The sequence below is a fragment of the Bombina bombina genome, chromosome 2 (genome assembly GCF_027579735.1).
Source record: "Bombina bombina isolate aBomBom1 chromosome 2, aBomBom1.pri, whole genome shotgun sequence".
Taxonomy (NCBI): Eukaryota; Metazoa; Chordata; class Amphibia; order Anura; family Bombinatoridae; genus Bombina; species Bombina bombina.
In genome coordinates this window covers 1,071,367,859-1,071,392,837 of record NC_069500.1, presented here as the reverse complement: position 1 = coordinate 1,071,392,837, position 24,979 = coordinate 1,071,367,859, and the positions used below count along the sequence as shown (strand labels likewise).

General features: G+C 35.1%; 1 protein-coding gene across 1 annotated transcript in view; it reads left to right on the top strand.

Moving 5' to 3' along the window:
* INPP4B (inositol polyphosphate-4-phosphatase type II B) overlaps nt 1–15,519 on the top strand; it is a 1,415,612-nt gene extending 1,400,093 nt beyond the window's left edge. The window contains exon 25 of the mRNA XM_053703700.1: nt 12,918–15,519. Coding sequence (XP_053559675.1) covers nt 12,918–13,050 — 133 coding nt within the window. The 3' untranslated portion in view covers nt 13,051–15,519. The remainder of the gene's footprint in view (nt 1–12,917) is intronic.
* The last annotated feature ends 9,460 nt before the right edge of the window (nt 15,520–24,979 follow it).

Here is a 24,979-nt window from a genome sequence, read left to right as displayed (position 1 = left end):
TTATTTTTATGGTGCGGCCAGAAAAAAGCCGGCGTTAGCTACGCGGGTCCTTACCGACAAAACTCTAAATCTAGCCGTTAGGTAGGCATCTAGAGCACTAAATGGCAGTTAATAGAGCTGCCATCTAGTGCTCTTGCAGAAAAAATATTAAAATAATTAAATTAAAAAGCTGTTTAATATTGAATGCACTATCTTTAGAATGTATTTCCTATAGAGAAGCTTTGTAAACATAGACAGCAAAATAAATTACTCTCCCAGTGGGAGGTAGGAGAGTTAGGTAATACAATGTTCATTTTCAATTGTTCTTTCTATGTATTAGACTTTGGTGTACAGACAGATATAATATAAAGAAGCATTTGTGTGAATATAAAGTAATAAAATAAAGACATCTGATTTCCCTGCAAGCTCAACTCATTTTAATTCAAAGAACAAAACAAGCTATTTCATACACAAAAATAGTAAAGAAGCAATTTCTCATACATTTTATACTCTGCAGCTGGAAGTCATTGGACATTGAGGAAGAAACTATTTTACAGTGCACTGTCCCTTTAACATATATACAGAACAAATGCAAATCTAATTTGCTTATTGCTGATACCAGAGCTACCTTAGATCATTAAAAACACACACATCTTAATACATTTAAAATGATTTCATATGTGACAAAAAAATAGTTAAACCCTTTAAGTGTGGAGGACAAAACATGGTCATCATCAGCACAATCCTTTAAAGGCTTGTTATTGTTTCAGGAGCACCTGAAATAGAAGTTAAGAAGCAGCGGTCGTATGACTGATGCTCCTTTACCTAAACGGTGGCGGATTGAAATCATCCCAATCCGATAGAATCAGGATGATTGACAGTCCCTGCTAGTGGCTAATTGGCTGTAAGTGAGAAGGGGGCAGCATTGCACAAGCATTTCTGGTAAAATGCTTGTGCAATGGTAAATGCAGACAGCGTGTACTGTCCACCCACAGCAATGTCCAGTGGATGTGATTCGTTTTATTGAGCCCAATACATTTCTTTTATGATTCAGACAAAGAGGCCTATTTATCAATGGTCTGTCGGACCTCGCTGAATGCGGTATTCGCCGCTCCCTGCAGATTCTCTGCCAATCAGCCGGCAGCAGGGGGTGTCAATCAACCCGATCGTACTCAATTGGGTTGAATTGCGGCGATGTCTGTCCACCTGCTTAGAGCAGGCGGACAGGGTTATGGAGCAGCGCTCTTTTACTGCTTCATAACTGCTGTTTCTGGCGAGCCTGCAGGCTGGCCAGAAACACGGGCCCTCAAGCTCCATTCGGAGGTTGATAAATGGGCCTCAAAGTATGTAATAAAAAAAAATTTCAAAATTGCTTCTTTTTTTTAATAGCAAATTTACTTTGTTCTCTTGGTATCTTTTGTTGAAGGAACAGCAATGCACTACTGGGAGTTAGCACATTCTGTTTACTCTTCAACAAAGGATACCAAAAGAACAAAGAAAATTAGATAATATAAGTAAATTGGAAAGTTATTTAAAATTCACTAGAGGCTGCAGATTCATATACCACTGCAGGCACACTCATGTTTTCATGTCATGTATGTTTTACTATGGGAAATCCTTTTTAAAAAGATACAAACCAGGTAGGCTCAGAGGTAATGTTTGTTTTGTATGCTAAAGGCTGTTGGTTTAATTAACAGCACCAATACATAATCTTTTGCTATGTTACTTCATTATGAAAGGGACAATTTTTATCAAAATTACTGCAATGTAGGTTAGCATATGCGTACATTTTATTTATCATGTGCTATAAACTGTTAGTTTAATTCTCATTATATATTCTTAGCTCTTTTTAGTGATGTTTATAAAATTCATAGGCAAAAAACTATCAAAAAGAGAATATGCAGATGGTTTCTCGTATCTAATGTGCTTTGTTTTCTTGGTATTGTATGTTCAATAGCATACCTAGGTAGGCTCAGAGAAGAATGCACTACTGTCAGCTAGCTGCTGTTTGGTGGTTGCACATAAAATCCATGTTTTATTATCTCACCCTTTGTTCAGCTATCTCCCAGTGGTGCATTGCTGCTCCTTCAACAAATAATACCAAGAGAGCTTAGCAAATTTGATAATATAAGTCAAATGTAAAGTTGTTTAAAATTGTATACTCTATCTGAATAATGAAAGAAAAAAAATGGGTTTATTTCCTTTTTAAAATATTATCAGCAAATTATAATTCAGTTGTTGAAATGCTTGGAAATGTTTTCTGCACACGTTGGGAGATGTTTTGTGATCTCATATCTATGACAACGCAAATAACAAGACGTCATCATCAGATTGTTAAATTATTAAATGAAGAAATACATATGTAGTTGAAATAAATCAAGGAAGCAGTTTAACAAAATGTGTTTTTTCCTCTGCCATTGCAGTATTTACAGGATACAGTTTACATATGCTTTATTGGAAATTTAGCAAACTCTAAGCTGATATGTTTCTTCTAATGTTCAGTTCTTTGTTACTCTAAGCAGTGCTTCCATCTCTGGCACCCAATACGTAGCTTGTTTGTGCTGTTTCAGGGGAATTTATGAGATCTCAATAGGAATTTATATGGGAGGAAGGGGCCATTTTAATGACACCACTTTATCCACTGGTCCATCAACTAGCTTTCCAGTCTTCCTCAATATGATGAGATATGAACTCATTATGGATATTGTGTGAAATTATTGTACTAAAAGAGATTGGTACAATTGTGTATGTATGTGGTGATGGTCGTGGGAATCTTAGTAGGAAAAAAAAGTTGTTAGTTGACTCCTGACCTTACAGGGTCATTTTATTCACAATTTTATGTAAATAATTGAAAAAAACTTTCAAATCACACAACTGAACGTTCTTTCAATTCTTATACAGTCATGTTCTTTGTTGAAAACCTCAGAATTCTGCTTGTATTGAACAGTATAAGACAATAGGAAAAGTACAGATTGTCATATGGCCTTGGAGAAGGATTTGGGCCTCAGGTATGAAGAGGTTTCCCTTAGCTCTCTATCAGGTATCACCTAGTACAGATTAAGTTGAAATTAGAATATCACTGGCATAGTCTTCCTTTGCTGTTACCCAAGACAAACAGGATTACTTTAGAGACCATCCTGGAGTCATTTGATGATCACCAAACTACTTTAGAAGTCATTTGCACTTCATCAGACATCATCAGGGTTGTAAAGTCATCAGCTAAGGTAAAAACAATCTGGTGATGACTTCATATTGATTAGCAGATTACGTTACTGATTACTTCACAAGCATGAACAGCCTCTAGACTCTAGAGTCATCTCATTTAAATATTTCGGTCTGTGGGCATACTTCAGGATGACTTCTAATGACTAGTCTGGAGTCATCGATTACTTCAGAATGACTACAGGAAGATCATCCTTTTTTAATAGGGTTACATGGAAAGGCAAGCAGGAAAAGAGTATTTGTATCTACTTAATGGTGGTGTTGTTTCTTATAACTGGATATATCTTTCGTTTCTAAGCACTGTGCATGATATATTTCACATCTGTGTATGTTTAATTAAAAAAAAAAACATATTCTAACTTTCTTTCCTATCATACTATTCTGTTTGTTCCTAACCTCCCCTGTCTAACAGCGGACAACAGCAGGGAATACTGAATGAGTCGGATGACCCAGAGAAAGCCTGTGTAACAGATAACAAGCCAACCTCTCGTCACTTCTATCCTGTCGCCTTGCTTCTTGTCAGTTCACACCTGTTAGTTGTGTGGCTAATTCTGAGTCTTGCATTGCTATTAGCCAAATATCAATAATATGCACTTTGTTAAACTTATAGGTAGCAAAAGCTCTTTGATTTGTATATTATATATAGATTTTCATTTATTTATTTAGTTTATGTATTAGTCACCCACTGTCAAAAAAAGAAAACAACTTTATTTTTATTTTTCATTTGTTTAATAATAGCAATTATTGTATTTACTATTTGACTTAATAAATGTATGAATTATGTTTATATGCCTAAAAGAAAGGCTGTTCCATAATATATTATGAGTATAGGGCTTATTTCTACTGCCATGCTCATTTTCTTACGTTGCCTTTGTTGAAAATGTTATCAAAATTATACTTATACAATTACAACAATGTGTTAAACCATGTTTTACCATTTCTAAAAGGGAGACTTCAAAAAGCTCAACTGCACTCAGATAAGCAGAAAAGAAATGCTCTATGTTTTATGAATAAACATCACTTTTACAATTATATACAGTATATAGTGTGAATATAATATACAAAATGAGGTAAGAACTAATAGATATAAGTGACAAAGCTCTCTAAAACGCACGCAAACTCAAACTCATAAATAAGTGGGAGTAGAACTCTCTAAATAAATATTTACCACAGTGGAAAGGAATAAAACATTAATGATCATTGTTGACGTCCAGCAGACTTCACAAATCTTATTTTGCTGCATCCAGTAAATTTAGATCTGCTGCTAAGTTTTCTTTTAACCAATTCACACACATACGCACATATATATATATATATATATATATATATATATATATATATATATATATATATATATATATATATATATATATATATGTGTGTGTGTGTGTGTACTCATATGCATTTAGGGCATGCTTGACATTTCAAGGAACATTAGTTAGTTTGCATGTGTTTGTAAGAACCTCCCTTTCACATCCATTGTAATTGAATTCAAATGTGTAGAAATCCCATTTTCTATTGTTCATTGAACAAAACATGTTTTAATCATCACATTCCTTCCTTGCATTAAAACATTAAAATGAATGATCTGAAAGCTTGAAATCACAGTAGCATAAACATTTGTTTGCAAGTATTGTCCCACCCTTATTAAGGATAACAAGCCTGTCTTGACTTTGTTCCACTGAAAATTGTGTGCAAGGTTTTAATTAATTGTTCAAAGCAAAACTATTATGTGGAGTTGCAGACTGTGTGAGCCAATTAAAAAATATGTTATCCAAACTTAGAAAAAAAAAAACACTTGAAAACAGTGGCAGGGTGTCTTGCTTTTGTTTATCAAGAAAACCCATCCTCCTTATACCATTCGTTTTCCACCGGTGGATATATAACACGTTTGACAAATGAATACTAAAAAATATATCTATACATTTAAAATACCTTTCATTCAGCTCCACAAGTGCAAATGCTTCTAGTTTTCTGTTTAAATGGAAATATACATCCAAAGCAATAACATTGTGGAACTCATTACCAAAGGAGGTAGTGAATGCCAATACCCTAGATACATTTAAAAATAGTTTGGATACATTTCTGTCTATAAATAAAATTTATAGATATGATTGCTAGTATTAAATGGGTCACCTTTTAGTGGGATTATTTAAGCTTAACTGGAGCTTGTAAGTATTTTAGATTTGTATAGGTTGAACTTGATAGACTTCTGTCTTTTTTTCAACCTCATCTACTATGTTACTATGTTACTATGTAAAGCAGTGAACAGTCCTAACTCGACTATTAGAAGCTAACCACTTCTACTACATATGCCTTTAGTAGCTAGCACCTTAGTGTAATGGCATTTACAATCATTGAACTCTGCTTGCAAAATTATAGATATAGAACCATCTATTTCAGGTTGATTTTAAAACATGTATCTAGTAGTTTAGTTTCTAGTTCCTGAGGTGCTTTAACTTCCTAATCATCTTTTCTCTCATGTTGCTTGTGACTGAACACGAAGGAGAAGAGGTTTCTTGAAAATACATATTGGAGAAAGACAAAAACTTTAAACTGTTCTGGAAAACCCCTACTGCTGTCACACACTTCCCTGTGTTACCTAGAGCTCTGTTTGTTTTCTTTAGACGTTTTGAATTCATATAATCTCATATGGATAGTTATGTCTTCACTCTTTATTCCATTCATGTCATTCAAAGGTCTCAATGATGACTATTATCGGGATATCGCTGCCCACTCTCTTTTCAATTTATATGAACTGCAATTTTCTTATTCTAGCTCATACTACCTTGCCATTACAGCGATATCTGGCTAAGGACTCATCTACTTGCCCTTCCAACACAGTTGGGATCTTGAATAAGAATTACACCACAAGAGCATGCTCTCTCTTTCTCTACAAGGTGTATATTACTCTGGTTCTTCAATGAATTGAGTGCTCGCATATACATTTCCAGTATGGTTGGGACCTGGGATAAGTATTGGGGAGTTTCCTTCTACATCTTTCTGGATTGTAAGACTACTTGAAAATGCTATACTTGGCCTCCTACCACTGAAATCAAGACTCAATAACAGGTGTTTCAAAAAGGAAGATCAGGATCTTTAACTGCTGACAGGAAGATCACAAGTATGTTGTGGGATTCAAAATTTTCCTCTCAGCCAGTAGTAATAATGGGGTCTCAAAAGAAACCACTGACAAACTGACAAGAAAGTACGCCTATGCCACCAAAATAAAGGCACCCCTGCTCTAAAGCATAGCCAAAATCTCTCCAGCAACCAGAGGACACCCTTTGTTATGTTGGGACAATCTTTCAGTAGATCTAATGCTCTATAACAAAAATGTTACATCTCTAGAACCAATGCCCCTTGAGCAGCCTTTAAAGCTGTGCTGTTTATTTATTTTTTTGGCATCTACCCATTGCTTAATGTTTTTTCATCCATCATGATGTGTTAGGTACGAGTCTTTCTACAGAGGGCAAGGTTTAATTTGGATTATCCAATATAAATGTAAAAAAGTCCTGATAATATTCATCCAAGGGTTTCATTTTAAGGGAACTTTGATATGGGCTAGCTCCTCCATTAAAGTATCAGTTTAATCGGGCATTATTGAGAGAAGTTGTTCCATACGATTGGAGAATAGTAAATTTAGTACCTCTTCATAAAAAGGGAAGGAGGGAAGAATCTGGCAACTACAAGCCAGTCAGTTTAACTTGAGTAGTAGCAAAATTAATGGAAATGGTCTTTAAACAAAGAATTATGACTTGCATAAAGACAAACGATGTAGAAGACCAAGATCAGCATGGTTTTACTACAGGGAGATAATGGCAGACTAATTTAATTGATTTATTTGATTATGTTACTAAACATTGGACCAAGGTAGAGCAGTAAATTTAGCGTATCTAGATTTTATCAAAGCATTGGACACCGTCCCACACAATAAACTAGTTCATTAACTGTATCACCTTGGTCTAGACTTAATAATTGTGAACTGGGAGTGTTTTAGTAAATTGAGTGCATTTAGCAGAGGGGGTAATTATTAGTGGTGTTCCTCAAAAGTCAGTTATGGGGTCTGTTTATTAACATATTTATTAGTAATGTCGAAGGGATATAGGGGAAAGTATGACTGTTTGCAGATGATACAAACACTTGTAATAGATTTGTCATGGGGGGTGCACCAAATGGGAAGTGATATAAAAAAATTAGACAAATGAATGGGATCTAAAGTTTAAAATTGCAAAGTGCAAAATTATGCATTTAGAAGCGAACATCCAAACCTAAATTACAGGCTAAATTACACTTTACTGACTTTTACAAAAGAGGAACGGGACGAGAATTATTATGTCAGATTATTTAAATTTAGTAAACAGTGTAGTATTGCAGTAAGTACAGCTAGTAGAATGCTTGGTTGTATTGGTAGATGTATTTGCAGCTGAAATTGTAAGGTTCTTATGCAATTTAACAGATCACTAGTTAGGCCTCATCTTGAGTATTGTGTACAGTTCTAGAGTCCACATCTCCAGAAGGATATACACAAACTGCAATCTGTTCAAAGGAGAACTACTAAAATGGTACATGGTCTAAAAAATAAAGCCAAGAAAGACTTAATGACCTAAATATGTATAGCTTAGAGGATAGAAGGGAAAGAGGTGATATATAGTAACTTTCAGGTACATTAAGGGGCTTAGTAAAGTTGAGACTGTGAGTATTTTTCATAAAAAGAAACATTCAAAAATAAGGGGTAATGATCTCAAGCTGAAGGGTGAAAGGTTTAGGAATAATTTGTAGAACCTTCCTTCACAGAAAGGGTGATTGATTCATGAAATAATCTTCCATTAGAGGTGGTAATGACAAACACTTTGGGGGGACTTCAAGAATGTTTAGGATAAGCATAATGCTATCCTACAAACTAGATATGTTAACACTTTAGGAAAATTTGGGCAGACTTGTTGGGTCTATGGTTCTAATCTGCTGTCAGAATCTATATTTCTATGATATCTAGAGTGCTATGCAAGATTGAGCATGGTCTTAACTACATGATTTTTATTTATTCAACATGACCTTGAAAGATTTCATTGTGCTTTCTGTAGTTGCTTTAATCTGCCATAACCAACTTTTACTTTTTCTTTGCTGGCTTACCAATCTCAGTCCTGGTTTCTAGATTCTTCTAATACTGAGAGTCATAGATCTTTAATCATTCATTTTCACCAATGGGAATAAACACAAGCCAATCAGGCTTTTCAGGATCAAGGTTGTGTTAAGGTGTGGATGGAAGTCATATTAGTTCATATTTCTTGGTGTTCTTTCCTCTTGTTTTATGTCAGGGACTTTCTTGAAGATTATATGACTGATTCTATTTTACCTCATCTTGCTCCCTTTTCATGATGGCCTCATTCTTCTTTGTGGCATATCTCTGTCAATGGGGTAGCTTGACATTAATCAAATTGTGAAGAATCACCTGCTGCTTCATGTGCTGGCTTTTAGAATGTAAAGAAGAAATATAATGGTCAGTTCAAAAGTCCTCTTTTACTTGCAGTAAGCCATTTTGCTTTTCATAATTTATTTCTTGCTCATGCAGTGGCTGCTGCTGCATTTCAATACTTTACTGTTTTTAAGTCCCGGTCTCTTTTTTGTAATTTGAAGTTGACTTTACTTATTGTGTCAAGGTGTTCAAATATATTGAGTATTATGGGATAAATCCATTGTTTTGAATAGGTCTATGATGTTGATTATTTCTGCTCCTCGTGAACTTTACACACACTTAAGGTGTCTTACTTGTTCCATTCTGTTATCTTAAGCAGTATATATTAATTTGGAGTTTTACAGTGTTTGTAGCTTCCTTCATATAACAGATTTAAATCACCTATTAGTAGCATTTTATAGCAGTATAAGGTTTTTGGCTAACAAAAGCAATTATATATTATCACATTCCGGTTTTACAACAAGGGATATTACTATGGTTTATATGTTGGGTAACAACATATGATGATGGTATCTTAAAGTGAGAGGTGCATGTTAACAAGGGTGGTGCTAGGTATCTATGTGAGATCTTCTCACTGTCATTAGCTATATTTAATTGTAGCTTATTTAGCTATATTTAATTGTAGCTTATTCTTCTATCTTCCTCCCTAAAGGGGAACTGTAAACAAACATAGTATGTGCAAAAGAAAATAGCGGAGATGAAGTATTGAAGTTTAATAAATTATTTATTGCTTATGAACAAGTGACATGTAACTATGTCTTACTCTCCAGAAGATAGGGGTCATCCACAAGTGTATTGCTTAACAGGAACACACCTCTCCAAGCCTAACAAGAAAAAATAAGTATTTTTTTTCTTAAGGAAACTGTAGTAAATGTAAACAATCCTCTTTTAGAGGAACAAACAAAACAATTCAAATAATCTCCCTTTAAACTGTCTAATTTTTCATTTATTGACTTTTCTGCATTCATTTCCAATTACTGTCCATTTTCATTCTTTTTTTTTTCTTTATTGTATCCCTGCACATTCACACGTCTCCTAACAATCTCTGTTCCCATCTTTCTTTGCTACTCTTGTGTTCCCTTTTCACCACTTCTCCTCAATATAACGATATCATCATTTTTGTTCATCTTTTTACTTTTACTCATATCCTCATTTTACCTGTTTTAGATCCTTTCCTATATTTACATATCCCTTTTGTTTTATTTCTATCTATCTGTCGTATATTTCTTGTGCAACTGTAGTTTTAATCAAGGTGCTTCACTCTCTGTTTCTGTTGAGAAAATGTATGCTTAGTGCTTAGGTTAGATGTGCGCAAATGGTAGATGCCAGTTTTGCCTTAAAGGGACATGAATCCCAAGATTTTTCTTTCATGTAAGCATACAATTTTAAACAACATTTTAATTTACTTCTATCATCAAATTTGCTTCTTTCATTTGGTATCCTTTGTTAAAGGTGCAGCAATACTCTAATGAGAGCTATCCCCCAATAGTTAATTGCTGCTTTTGAGTCTACCTAGGTATGCAAAGGATACCAAGAGAACAAACAAATTATATATTGGAAATAAATTGGAAAGTTTTTTTAAAATTGCATACTCTGGCTAAGTGATGAAAGAAAAGTTTTGGGTTTTATGTCCCTTTAAAGGGATATTAAACAGTATGAGCTTGTAGTATAAAATGTTTAATTATGTTTTGTTAAAATAAAGCTTGCAACATTCTTTCATTATTTATTTTGTTCCCTTTTCTTTTAATTTAACTTTGAAAATTGTTTATTTTAAAAATTCTACTGAGTTTCTTGAAAGAAATAGGCGCCACCATGTTTGATCTTAATTTTCCCAGTATCTTACTCTCCTGTTGAGAACAATTAGGGACATATATATATATAAGCAATAAAAGAGACTGTCAAAGCAAGGTTGTGTGGAATATAAGATTATACAACAGGGTTTTCACACAGCCTTATTTCAACAAATGAAATAGAATAAATAAGCTAGTTCAAACATGGTAACGGCCAATACTTTATAGAAACTAAAATTTGTACACAGTGTATATATATATATATATATATATATATATATATATACATACATACAAATGATTCCAAGACTAATCTTTCTTTGAATACATCATTATGTTTAGCATGTATTTACTGTTAAATATCCTTTTAATGCAGAACTGGCTTTTATAACAGTTTATATAAAACCTAAAAGTTAAAGGGACATAATACTCATATGCTAAATCACTTGAAACTGATGCAGTATAACTGTAAAAAGCTGACAGGAAAATATCACCTGAGCATCTCTATGTAAAAAAGGAAGATATTTTACCTCACAATTTCCTCAGCTCACCAGAGTAAGTTCTGTGTAAAAAGTTATACTCAGCTGCTCCCAGCTGCAGGTAAAAAAATTAAAAAAATGAAGAAATGAACAGCAGCCAATCAGCATCAGCAGTGCTGAGGTCATGAACTCTTACTGTGATCTCATGAGATTTGACTTAACTCTCATGAGATTTCATAGTAAGCTTCCTTTACCTGATTGGTGAAATAATATGAGAGTGCACAATGCTCATCCTTTCAGTTGTCCCGGGACAGACACACTAATATGCTGCTTAGAAATCCTTTACAATAGGAGGTGGCTACTGAGGAACTTTTGAGGTAAAATATCTTTCTTTTTTACATAGAGATGTTCAGGAGATATTTTCTAATCAGCTTTTTACAGCTATGCTGCATCACTTTCAAGTGTTTAAACATTTGGGTATTATGGCCCTTTAATATATTTATTTATGCAATGGGAATTTATTCTCAGCAGCTATTGTCTGGTAGACTGCAGTAAGTGCTACGATTTGTGCAATTTCTAAAGATTAAATGATTATATTTTCCTACAAGACCACATGTGCCCTGTAGCAAAGCAAACTCCTATTAGATTATGACCATCTGGTGAAGACTTATGCTGTCAGCTTCTCACAAGAATGTTGTCAGAGGTTTCTCAAGTTTATTTTTATAAAGACAGAAACACAACTTTATCAATCATACTTTCCCTTAGCTTGATCTATGTTTATTTGTGCATTAAACAAAAGCACAATCTGGCAATTCAATAAATCAATCTATACACATTCATAGTTGATACACAGACAACACAATTCCCATTATAATGCATTCAAATGGCTCACTGTTAATGTGTGGTTGTTCTTGTATAGTTTGAGAGATATCATGTTTGTCAGAATCGCTGCATGTTATAGCCCATTAGATTCAGCAAAGTAACATTTTACAGTCAAATTAATTATATTTGGTTATGGAGCATTCCCAGAGCCTGTAACACTAAACAGTTTAACTAGAGCATTACATTAGTGACTACCATACAGTAAAAAACAAGCAAAGAAAAGACAATTTAATAGAGTGCATTTAATAATGAGTAATCAAAAAGTGAGAAGTAATTATGTTTATTGAGCAAGTGGGTATTTGAAATTCGTTGTGAACCCATTATTACAATATGAATACCTGTAGCTCTGCAATTTCTTAGATTTTTGCAGACCAAAAATGAAATTCAGTTTCTTATCCAATAAGCATCTTTGTATTCATTGAGTTTGCCCTGTGTATAAGATGTTTCTGTATGCATATAAAAATATTTTTGTTTTATTTTCTAATTTTTCCTTCACATTTAAATGCATATGTTTAAGAAAGTGCAACTTTTTTACTGTCAGTATGCACTATCTTTGTAAAATAATAAAAAAAAAAGAAAAAAAAAAAAGAAAAATAGGAAACATTGTTTGAAAATAGTTTTTTCTTTATTCTTTCACAAAAATTAGAATACATTAATCAGTAAAACAAAGACATTGAAACTTTATTAACAAATATTTATGGCTAGATTTAATAAATGCCTTATTATTGTGTACAGTATGTAAACATCTGGGTGTCAGAGACTATAATTGTGAAAATATAATTACATTTCTAATACTGATTTTAAAGAAATTAATTTGTTATTTTGAGGACAATAAATGCAATGATGAATAGTGTGGATATTTATTGCAAATTATTCTGTGATGTTTCTGAAGGCATTTACTGTTTTTTTGCCTGGCCTTTGGATTTAAAATTGTAAGATGTATCATCACTTGTGAAAAAAAAAGTCAACGATATGTATAGTTGAAACCTTGTTATTTTTACTGAAAAATTGAAAAACTGCATTGAACAAATAAAAGATATTTCTGTATAACTTGTTTCATGAAGTTGTCCTTTCTTTCCTTTCCCCCAGAGAAGGATGTCGCATAGAGAATGTAATGAAGAATATCAAATGCAGAAAATATGCATTCAACATGATACAGCTGATGGCTTTCCCAAAGTTCTACAGACCACCTGAGGGAACATATGGAAAAGTTAATCATTAAATTAACCGTCAAGTTATATGTAATATTTACTGGGTATAATAATGCAAATTGAATAATGTTTGGTATAGATAGAACTGGCTTGCATCTATTAATAACAGAAATTGCACATGTTGCATTAGAACTTGGGGAGAATATATTCTAGGTAACTACATTTATAGCACGTATATTGAAAGGGACAGTAAAACTTTTTTTTTTTTTTAAATGTTTACCATGTCTTTAAATGTCATGTATGAGTAAGCATTGTATTGTACAGTGCCTTATTTATCAATAATGTACCTCAGAAACACAGTATTGTAGCATTCACATTTCCGCCCCCAGATTGGCTGTTTTTGTTTTTTGAGTTTCAGACCGTAGAGCCCATGCACACTCCCCTTACAAGCTGGCTTCCTGTGTTCGCATTACACCTTGTGCAGGGAGTGTGCACAAGGACTGTGCAACTCTATTGGTGCAGTCCTCACTGGCTAAATGCCTGGACACCTCAAAATTAGAAAAAATCAGCTGATCTGGGGAGAGTGCTACAAGACTGAGTTTCTGAGGTACATTATTATTAAATAAGGCACTGTACAATACAGTTTGTACTCATACACAACTTTTAAAGGCACAGTAAACCTATTTAAATAAATAAAAACAACAAGGTTTACTGTTACTTTAAATAAAGTTTCCACAATGCAACATGTTATACAGTTTCTTTGAGGTGCAAATGCATCTTTTGTTTTGATAGTTTAAAATGCAAAATAATAAATGTCACATGGGAAACAAAACAAAAATAAGATGTTTAGCAACTGACTGATGCCCCTTGCTTAGCAAATGGAAGCAAAACATGTAGATTTAATTTATTAAACAAAAAAAAATGGTGCTAAAATATGGTTATCCAACATTTTACCAGATTAAAACTACTGCCACTTGTGTAATTAATTGAAATTTGGCTTTAAGGAATGTTTTAATGTATTTTATAGTAAGAGAGCAACAAATGTGTTTTTGGAAAGAGCTACAGAATATTTTCCTGTGATAAATCTGGTGAAAACACAAAGTATTTTGGAATAAAAAGTATCAATAGTGATGCAGAGTTGGCCATGCCAGTCCCTTATTTAGGCCTGAAGAAGTAACCACTATGTCATTACAGTTGGACATTTTCTTCTTTTCAGTTTTCCATTAAATCTGTCACTTTATTGCACGTATTCTTTATTGCAAAAGACTTTGTGATTTCATCTACACTTAAAATGGTAATTGTTTTGTTTTTTGCATGAGAAAATAAAACAAAAAACAATAGTGGCTAGTTGATAATTCTTAGGCTAACCTTCCTTATAGACAAGCTTTTCAATTATAACTAGTTAATTTTATAAATTTAAATTTACTCTCAGGACCAAATCACATCTTCATAAATATGATACAGGTCATTGTACCTCTAAATAGTAAGAACCAAGGATGCTGAAAACATAGCAAGTAAAAAAACACAACTTGATTTTTTTAATAATATAATTTTAAATCATGTTTTCTTTATTAACACATATTATACATTATTTGTAGAAATGTACATGGTTGTTAATCTCAATACCAATTTCATGTTTTTGAATCCAGATAAATATTAAATACAATATTACAAGTGCTGCATACTTTAGAACGTGTATCTGTAGGATGTTTAGACTTACAAACTTGGAGAATGACATTTCTCTGTGTATCTTTTTTTATTTAATCCAATGGATTACTTTATTCATTTGTTGTGTTTGCAATTTTGAACCAAAAACGTGAGGCCAGCTGGTACCTGGTATAAAGAAGCCTTTTATTTAAATATAGCAATTTGAATTTTTTTAATTTTTCATATTTATGTTGTCTTTTATAGGCCCTATTCTATTTTACATGTGAAACCAAAACCTATACTGTATTAGCTATAGAAAAAGCTGTGTAAACGAGATGCAGCAGCGATACTCAACCTCCCAGTCGACAGTGGGAAAGAGCCCAGCTAATTTCTAAAGGTGTTTCTGCAGCTAATTGGAATACAATTAACTTGTATCAGCTACTTGCCTGATTACATAAGAATACCAGACATCTGTGTTGGTTCCATAACCTTATAATTGGCTGAATCCTCCTCTGACATAAACACATGATGGGTTTTAACAATGCAAAGTTGACAAACCATTAGAAAACCATAAACAAACAAGCTAATACAAATGGATTAGAATGGATCTGAATTAAAAAAAATCTTTGAGAGTTGTTCTAACAAATTGGAATGGACCGATTTGTATGATTTTCATGTTTTGTTTTTCTACTGAATAAGAATTTAGTCTTCATTTCACATTTCATGTTCAAGAACTTTTTTATGATCAAAGGAAACAATTAGCCAAATGTATTTTTCAGTATTTTGATTATATGTTTGGCTAAGTGCATATCCTGTTTTGTTGTGTGTATTCATTTCCATTGTATACCATGTATATATCTTTTTATTTAAATAAATATTGTTTTTATTTTTTGTTTCTGCTTTCTGCCTTATATTAATACATAAATAAAATAATACACAGAAATAATGGCGATATTTATGTATTTAAAATACATAGGGGCAATAAATACAATCTTGTTTTATGTTAATATTATCATTAATTTGTAACACACAATAGTCTGCAGTACTGTACAAAGGAATTGATAATACTTGAAACAAGATATATTTATACAAATTATAGCAGATGATTTGAGAACATTGCTCCAGAGTAAAATTACATTCCATGTGGCAACTGTTGGAGGCAAAAATGCTGGGGGGTTAGTTACTAGAACAGCAGACTCAATTAAGGATAACATAAGTATGTAGTAGACTAAAGAGATAAGAAATTGTGCAATTAAACTTTAAAACATGGTGGAAAACAGACAAATCATAAGTTTCAGTGGACAAGTGTGGTGCAAGAGAATTCCTTCAATGAACATGTGTGGTGCAAGAGAATTCCTTCAATGAACAAGTGTCGTGCAAGAGAATTCCTTTAATGGACATGTGTAACGCTAGAGAATTCCTTTAACAGAAGTGTTGTAGGCGTAAGAGTATAAAGGTTTGAAAAGAATCAACAGAATTTTACCAATGCATTAAAGTAATAACAATGGAATCAAATTATAATAACATGACCCATGGGGATTATCTTTTGCTCATCTTATTTAATCTTCTTCATAATCAAATTAGGAAGCAAAAGAAATTAGCGGAAATTCTTATGCCAATTTGGAACTCCATGGGGTCACCATTGCAGCTAGAGACTGTTCCTTTGGATTCCTGTTTCTGAATCGAAACCTCTAATCTTGGGATTACCCTTGTCATCATAGGTGTTTCTTGTCTCTCCTATAAATGATTTCCATAAATATATTTTAAGAGAAAAGCACCATTTCTCAGAAACAATCTAGTGGAAACTGGGGAAATCTGAAGAACATTGGTTTTAAAATGGGTAACTTTAACAAATTTGCATTTTTTTTGCCCATAAAATATTTTCTAGGAATGAATATGTTTAAATACAAACCTTAACCTTGTTTCTGAAGAGGAACAGGAACAATTTTCATGAGATCTAAGATCTTGCAACCTGAGAATGACAAACCAGTAGAATTCCTAATGAAGAAAAGAGCTTTTGCCACTAGTAATAACCTTAATTATAAAAAATTAAAACCAGAAGCTAAAAGAAAACCTTAAAAGACTGTTCCAAGCAAAGGCTAGATTACGAGTTTTGCGGTATGGGTGAAAAAGCAGCGTTATGGCTCATAATGCTGCTTTTTCACTGCCGCTGGTATTACAAGTCTTGCAGGTTTAGCTGTACCGCACACTTTGTTGTCCGTAACGCAACGTAATTACTGCAGCTTTCAAAAAGTCCTTTTTCAATGGGACTTCCATAGCACTGGTATTACGAGTTTGCCTGGGAGGCCAAAAAGTGAGCGGTACAGACTATACCGTCAAGATCCATACCGTAAACTGAAAGTCAGTAGTTAGGAGTTTTACGCTACAAAGCTGTAGCATAAAACTCATAACTAAAGTGCTAAAAAGTACACTAACACCCATAAACTACCTATTAACCACTAAACCAAGGCCCTCCCACATCACAAACACTATAATAAAATTATTAACCCATAATCTGCCGCTCCAGACATCGCAGCCACTAGAATAAACATATTAACCCCTAAACCGCCGCACTCCCGCCTCGCAAACACTAGTTAAATATTATTAACCCCTAATCTGCTGCCCCTAACATCGCCGCCACCTACCTACATTTATTAACCCCTAATCTGCCGCCGCCAACATCGCCGCCACTATACTAAATTTATTAACCCCTAAACCAAAGTCTAACCCTAACACCCCCTAACTTAAATATAATTAAAATGAAAATAAATAAAACCTACTATCATTACCTAACTAATTCCTATTTAAAACTAAATACTTACCTGTAAAATAAACCCTAAGATAGCTACAATATAACTAATAGTAACATTGTATCTATCTTAGGTTTTATTTTACAGGCAAGTTTGTATTTATTTTAACAAGGTAGAATAGTTAGTAAATAGTTATTAACTATGTACTAACTACCTAGCTAAAATAAATACAAATTTACCTTTAAAATAAAACCTAACCTGAGTTACACTAGCACCTAACCTTACACTACAATTAAATCAATTACATTAATTAAATACAATTACCTAAATTACAAAAACAAACACTAAATTACACAAAATAAAAAAAGAAATTATCAGATATTTAAACTAATTACACCTAATCTAATAGCCCTATCAAAATAACCCCCCCCTTCAAAAAAACAAAAACCCTAGCCTAAACTAAACTACCAATAGCCCTTAAAAGGGCCTTTTGCGGGGCATTGCCCCAAAGAAATAAGCTCTTTTACCTGTAAAAAAAAATACAAATAACCCCCAACAGTAAAACTCACCACCCACATAACCAACCCCCCAAATAAAATCCTAACTAAAAAACCTACGGCTAGATTTAGAGTTTTGTCGGTAAAGACCCGCGTAGCTAACGCTGCTTTTTTTCCCAACACACCCTTCCAACAACGCTGGTATTTAGAGTTGTCTGAGGGGCTGCGTTAGGCTAAAAAAAGGGAGCATTGAGCCTAATGTAGCTCCACTTCAACCCTCAATACCAGCGTTGCTTACGGTATCGGTAAGCTGGAAAAACGTGCTCGTGCACGATATACCCATAGGAAACAATGGGGCTGAGCTGGCTGAAAATAAACCGAACACCTGCAAAAAAGTAGCGTTCAGCTCCTAACGAAGCCCCATTGTTTCCAATGGGGAAACACTCTCTAAGTCTGCACCTAACACCCTAACATGAACCCTGAGTCTAAACATCCCTAACCTTACACTTATTAACCCCTAATCTGCTATCGCTGACACCTACATTACACTATTAACCCCTAATCTGCTGCTCCGGACACCGCCGCAATCTACATTATCCCTATGAACCCCTAATCTGCTGCCACTAACACCGCTGACCCCTATATTATATTTATTAACCCCTAATCTGCCCCCCCAACATCGCCGCTACCTTACCTACACTTATTAACCCCTACTCTGCTGACCGGACCTCGTCGCCACTATAATAAATTAATTAACCCCTAAACCACCGCACTCCCGCCTCACAAACACTATACTAAATTTGATTAACCCCTAATCTGCCCTCCCTAACATCGCCGCCACCTACCTACAATTATTAACCCCTAATCTCCCGCCCGCACCGTCGCCACTACTATAATAAAGTTATTAACTAAACCTAACTCTAACCCTAACCCCCCTAACATATATATAATTTAAATTAAACTAAATAATATTCCTAAAATTCAATAAAATAATCCTATTTAAAACTAAATACTTACCTGTAAAATAAACCCTAATATAGCTACAATATAACTAATAATTACATTGTAGCTATTTTATGATTTATATTTATTTTACAGGCAACTTTGTATTTATTTTAACCAGGTACAATAGCTATTAAATAGTTAATAACTATTTAAAAGCTACCTAGTTAAAATAAGTACAAAATTACCTGTAAAATAAATCCTAACCTAAGTTTTTTGTATTATTTTATTGTATTTTATTTTAGCTAATTGTATGTAATTTATTTAATTAATTTAATGATAGTGTAGAGTTAGGTGTATTTGTAACTTAGGTTAGGATTTATTTTACAGGTAATTTTGTACTTATTTTAACTAGGTAGCTTTTCAATAGTTATTAACTATTTAATAGCTATTGTACCTAGTTAAAATAAATACAAAGTTGCCTGTAAAATAAATCTAAATCATAAAATAGCTACAATGTAATTATTAGTTATATTGTAGCTATATTAGGGTTTATTTTCTAGGTAAGTATTTCGTTTTAAATAGGATTATTTTATTGAATTTTAGGAATATTATTTCGTTTAATTTAAATTATATTTATGTTAGTGGGGGATTAGAGTTAGGTTTAGGGGTTAATAACTTTATTATAGTAGCGGCGACGGTGCGGGGGGGAGATTAGGGGTTAATAATTGTAGGTAGGTGGCGGCGATGTTAGGGAGGGCAGATTAGGGGTTAATCAAATTTAGTATAGTTTTTGCAAGGCGGGAAAGTGGCGGTTTAGGGGTTAATACATTTATTATAGTGGCGGCGAGGTCCGGTCGGCAGATTAGGGATTAAAAATTTTTATTACAGTGGCGGCGATGTGAGGGGGCCTCGGTTTAGGGGTACATAGGTAGTTTATGGGTGTTAGTGTACTTTATAGCACAGTAGTTAAGAGCTTTATATTCCGGCGTTAGCCCATAAAGCTCTTAACTACTGACTTTTTCTGGCGGTAGGAGTCTTGTCGGTAGAGGGTCTACCGCTCACTTCTCCCAAGACTCCAAATACCAGCGTTAGGCAGATCCCATTGAAAAGATTTGATACGCAATTGGCGTAAGGGGATCTGCAGTAGCCTAGAGTCGCGGTGAGGAAGTGAGCGTTAGACCCTTTCCTGCCTGACTCTAAATACCAGCGGGCGGACAAAAGCAGCGTTAGGACCCCATAATGCTGCTTTTGACGGCTAACCTCAAACTCTAAATCTAGCCGCTAAGCTCCCCATTGCCCTGAAAAGGACATTTGGATGGGCATTACCGTTAAAAGGACATTTCACTCTTTTTCAAGTACCCAAACCCTAAGCTAAAAATAAAACCCACCCAATAAATCCTTAAAAAACCTAACACTAACCCCCGAAGATCCACTTACAGTTTTGAAGACCGGACATCCATCCTCAACGAAGCCAGGAGAAGTCTTCATGCAAGTGGCAAGAAGTCGTCAACGAAGCCGGGAGAAGTCTTTATCCAAGCCGGCAGAAGTGGTCCTCCAGACGGGCAGAAGTCTTCATCCAGATGGCATCTTCTATCTTCATCCATCCGGCGCAGAGCGGGTCCATCTTCAAGACATCCAGTGATGAGTATCCTCTTCTTACGACGACTCTTCTGGAATGAAGGTTCCTTTAAGTGATGTCATCCAAGATGGCGTCCCTTGAATTCCGATTGGCTGATAGAATTCTATCAGCCAATCGGAATTAAAGGTGAAAAAATTCTATTGGCTGATGCAATCAGGCAATAGGATTGAGCTTCAATCCTATTGGCTGATCCAATCAGCCAATAGGATTGAGCTTGCATTCTATTGGCTGTTCCAATCAGCCAATATAATGCAAGCTCAATCCTATTGGCTGATTGGATCAGCCAATAGGATTGAAGCTCAATTCTATTGGCTGATTCATCAGCCAATATGATTTTTTCACCTATTGGCTTCAAGGGAATTCAAGTGACGCCATCTTGGATGACGTCACTTAAAGGAAGCTTCATTCCAGAAGAGTCGTCGTAAGAAGAGGATGCTCTGCCCCGGATGTTTTGAAGATGGACCCGCTCCGCGCCGGATGGATGAAGATAGAAGATGCCGTCTGGATGAAGACTTCTGCCCGTCTGGAGGACCATTTCTGCTGGCTTGGATGAAGACTTCTCCCAGCTTCATTGAGGATGGATGTCCGGTCTTCAAAAACTAAGTTGATCTTCGGAGGTTAGTTTTAGGGTTTTTTTTTAAGGGTTTATTGGGTGGGTTTTATTTTTAGATTAGGGTTTGGGCAGAAAAAGAGCTAAATGCCCTTTTGAGGGCAATGTCCATACAAATGCCCTTTTCAGGGCAATGGGGAGCTTAGTTTTTTTTAGTTAGGATTTTATTTGGGAGGTTGGTAGGTTTTACTGTTGGGGGGTTGTTTGTATTTTTTTCACAGGTAAAAGAGCTGATTTGTTTGGGGCAATGCCCCGCAAAAGGCCATTTTAATGGCTATTGGTAGTTTAGTTTAGGCTAGGTTTTTTTTATTTTGGGGGTATTTTTTTATTTTGATAGGGCTATTAGATTAGGTGTAATCAGTTGAAATATCTGATAATTTATTTTTTATATTGTGTAATTTAGTGGGGTTTTTTTGTAATTTAGTTAATTGTATTTAATTTAATTTATTTAATTGTAGTGTAATGTAAGGTGTTAGTGTAAGACAGGTTAGGTTTTATTTTACAGGTAAATTTGTATTTATTTTAGCTAGGTAGTTAGTAAATAGTTAACTATTCTACCTAGTCAAAATAAATACAAACTTAGCTGTGAAATAAAAATAAAAACTAAGATAGCTACAATGTAACTATTAGTTATATTGTAGATAGCTTAGGTTTTATTTCATAGGTATGTATTTAGTTTTAAATAGAAATTATTTAGTTAATGATAGGAATTTTTAATTAGATTTATTTTAATTATATTAGTAGGGGGTGTTAGGTTTAAACTTAGGGTTAGGTTTAAGGGTTAATAACTTTAGTATAGTGACGGCAACGTTGGGGGTGGCAGATTAGGGGTTAATGACAGTAATGTAGGTCGTGGCGATGTTAGGGACAGCAGATTAGTGGTTAATAATATTTAACTAGTGTTTGCGATGCAGGAGTGTGGTGGTTTAGGGGTTAATATGTTTATTATATTGGCGGCGATGTCTGGAGCGGCAGATTAGGGGTTAATAACTTTATTTTAATATTTGCGATGCTGGAGTGTTTAGTCTAGATTGTACAGAGCCAGATCGCTCTTATCAGCTCATAGGTATCCAGCCTATGTGTTTTTAGATAGTGATATCTCTCAAGGAGAAGAACATTTTCTACCTGGGATTGCCATTCCACTACTGTAGGTGGGTCCTGTGTTTTCCACCGTTTAGGGATCAATTTCTTAGCGCTCGTGATTAGTATTAACAGTAGTGCTAGGTGCGCTTGGCTCTGCAATTTTGGTATTGTCAGGAATAATAGAATTTCTGGTGAGTTAGGGATAGTAAGATTTAATAACTCATTGATTTTATCAAGTACCCCTGACCAAAAAGACCTCAATATAGGGCAGTACCACCAGATGTGTAAAAGTGATCCTTGCTCCCCGCAGCCCCTCCAGCACGTGGGGCTCAGTGTGGGGAATATTCTATGCAATCTAATGGGTGTCATGTACTATCTGCTGAGAAATTTTATATGTGTTTCCTGTATGTTCGAGGACACTGACGATCTCTTTGTGAGTCTAAAGGCTACTGACCAGGCTTCGAAGTCTACCTCGGAGCCCAAGTCCACAATCCAGCTATTTACATAGGTTGGAAGTGTATTGTTCTCACGGAGTAGTAACATTCTATATAGCAAAGAAATCAAGTGTCTCAGTACTCCCTCACTGACACAGAGCTTCTCGAAAGAAGTGAGCTCCCTTCCCAACTCTTGTTTATGGTTATGTCTAGATATGTAGTTTATTAGCTGATTGTGATGTAACCATGAGTTGAATAGAAAGGGTTGACAATTTTTTAACTCATTTTGTGAGATTATTTTGCCTTTATCTACTACTCCACATACAGAGCCTACTATCAGTTTATAGGGTACAATCTTTCGATAGCCTAGTTGATGATACGGGAGTTCAGGATTTTCAAATACCGGTGTCAGAGGTGAGTGTCTAGAGGAGATGTGAGTAGAGGTCGCTACAGATGAGTCCCAGATATTAAATGTTTCCTCTAGTAGGTGATAGTTGTATAAGGCCTTAGGACGGGACCTGGGAGGCAGCCACGCCAGTGACCCTACGTTGTGTACCTTAAGAATCTGTCTATCTAAGAGAATCCAGGCTTTGTGCTTGTGATTTTGTGACCATTCCACTATTCTTTGTAGCCCTACCGCCTGTCTGTATAGAGAGATATCCAGCAATCCCAACCCCCCCTCTGTCTTGGGAGGTGTATCCGCCTTGAAACTCTAGGTTTAGTGTTGGACCATATGAATTGGTCCAATAAATTTTGTAATTGAGCTATATATCCTTTTGGAAGTGCAAAAGGTAGTGTTTGGAAAAGATACAGTATGCAGGGCAAGATGTTCATTTTAATGACACCTATTCTTCCTAGCCAGGAGATATACTCCCTCTTCCAGGAAGAAAGGTCTGCTGCAATGTTGTTTTTAAGAGGTAAATAGTTGTATTTGTAAAGATCGGCGGGGCCAGATGTTAAATGGATTCCGAGGTACTTCAGTGTGTTTTTTGCTATAGTAAGGCCGTAGTTTCTCTGTATAGTGTGTATTGTGTCTGGGTCGGAATTAACATTCAGAAGTTCGGATTTATTTAGATTAAGAAGGAAGTTTGAGGCTTCCCCGTAAGCTGTAAGTTCAGACAGTAATTCAGGGATCGAGTCTAATGGGTTGGTTATCGTATAAAGGACATCGTCTGCGTATAACGCTTGTTTGTACTCTGTACCGTCTACCCTGACTCCTGTTATTTTGTCTTGTATTAGATCTTATCTTTTGCGCCAGAACCTCGATTGATAGAGCAAATAGCAATGGAGACAAGGGACATCCCTGCCTAGTTCCATTACTAATATCTAGAGGTTTCGATAGGGTACCATTAATTCTGATTTTAGCATTGGGGTGTGAATATAACGCAAAGACGGTGTCTATGAAAGACCTTCCGAAAGACATTTTCTCTAGTACACGATGCAGAAAAGACCAGCCCACCCTATCGAAGGCCTTCTCTGCGTCGGTAGAGAAGAGCACTAATGGGGTGTGAGAGACCCGGGCATAATCAGTTGTGCGACTTTGATGGTATTGTCCCTAGCCTCGCAGCCCGGAACAAAATCTACCCGGTCATTATGAATCAGGTTTGGTAGGAATTTATTGAGGCGAGTTGCGAGGATTTTTGCTAAAATCTTCATATCGGAGTTAATTAGGGAAATGGGTCTGTAGTGCCCCGGGGAGTCTCCTGTCTTCCCTGGTTTGGGAAGAACCGTGATATGAGCCTCTAGGAGTACTCGAGACAAATAAGGGTTATTTCTAATCTCATTGAACAAGGCCAGGATCGGGCCAGCTAGAATTTCCCCACATTTTTTATAGTATGTAGATGAAAACCCGTCGGGTCCTGGACTTTTACCTTTTGGGCAGTCTTTGATTGCTGTGTAAAATTCCTCTGTTGTGATTGGGGCATCTAACAGCTCTGCTTCCTCCCTTGTTAATGAGGGAAGAGTTATGTCCCTCAAATAAGAGTCCACAGCTAGTTCCTGTTGACTTTTAATGGCCTCCTGGGGGGAGTCAGGTGTATATGCCTGAATATTATATAGGGAATGGTAAAATTTGTGGAATTCTGCAGCTATTTGAGTGCTACTATGTACTGAACGACCGTCTGTGGTTTTAATGGAATGGATGTAAGACCGGATCTGTCTTTTTTTGAGGGATCTGGCCAAAATTTTTCCCGGTTTATTTCCTCCCTCATAGTAGTATTGTCTTAATAGGAGGGCCTTTTTTTGATGAACTTCCGTTAGATGTTTATGAAATTCAGACCTTGTGTCTCTGAACTGTGCCTTAATGTCATTATTTGAAGGGTCCTTCTTGTGTGTAGTTTCCAGTTCACAAATTTTAGATTGTAGGTCCTGATATTTAACTCTGTACTGCTTATTA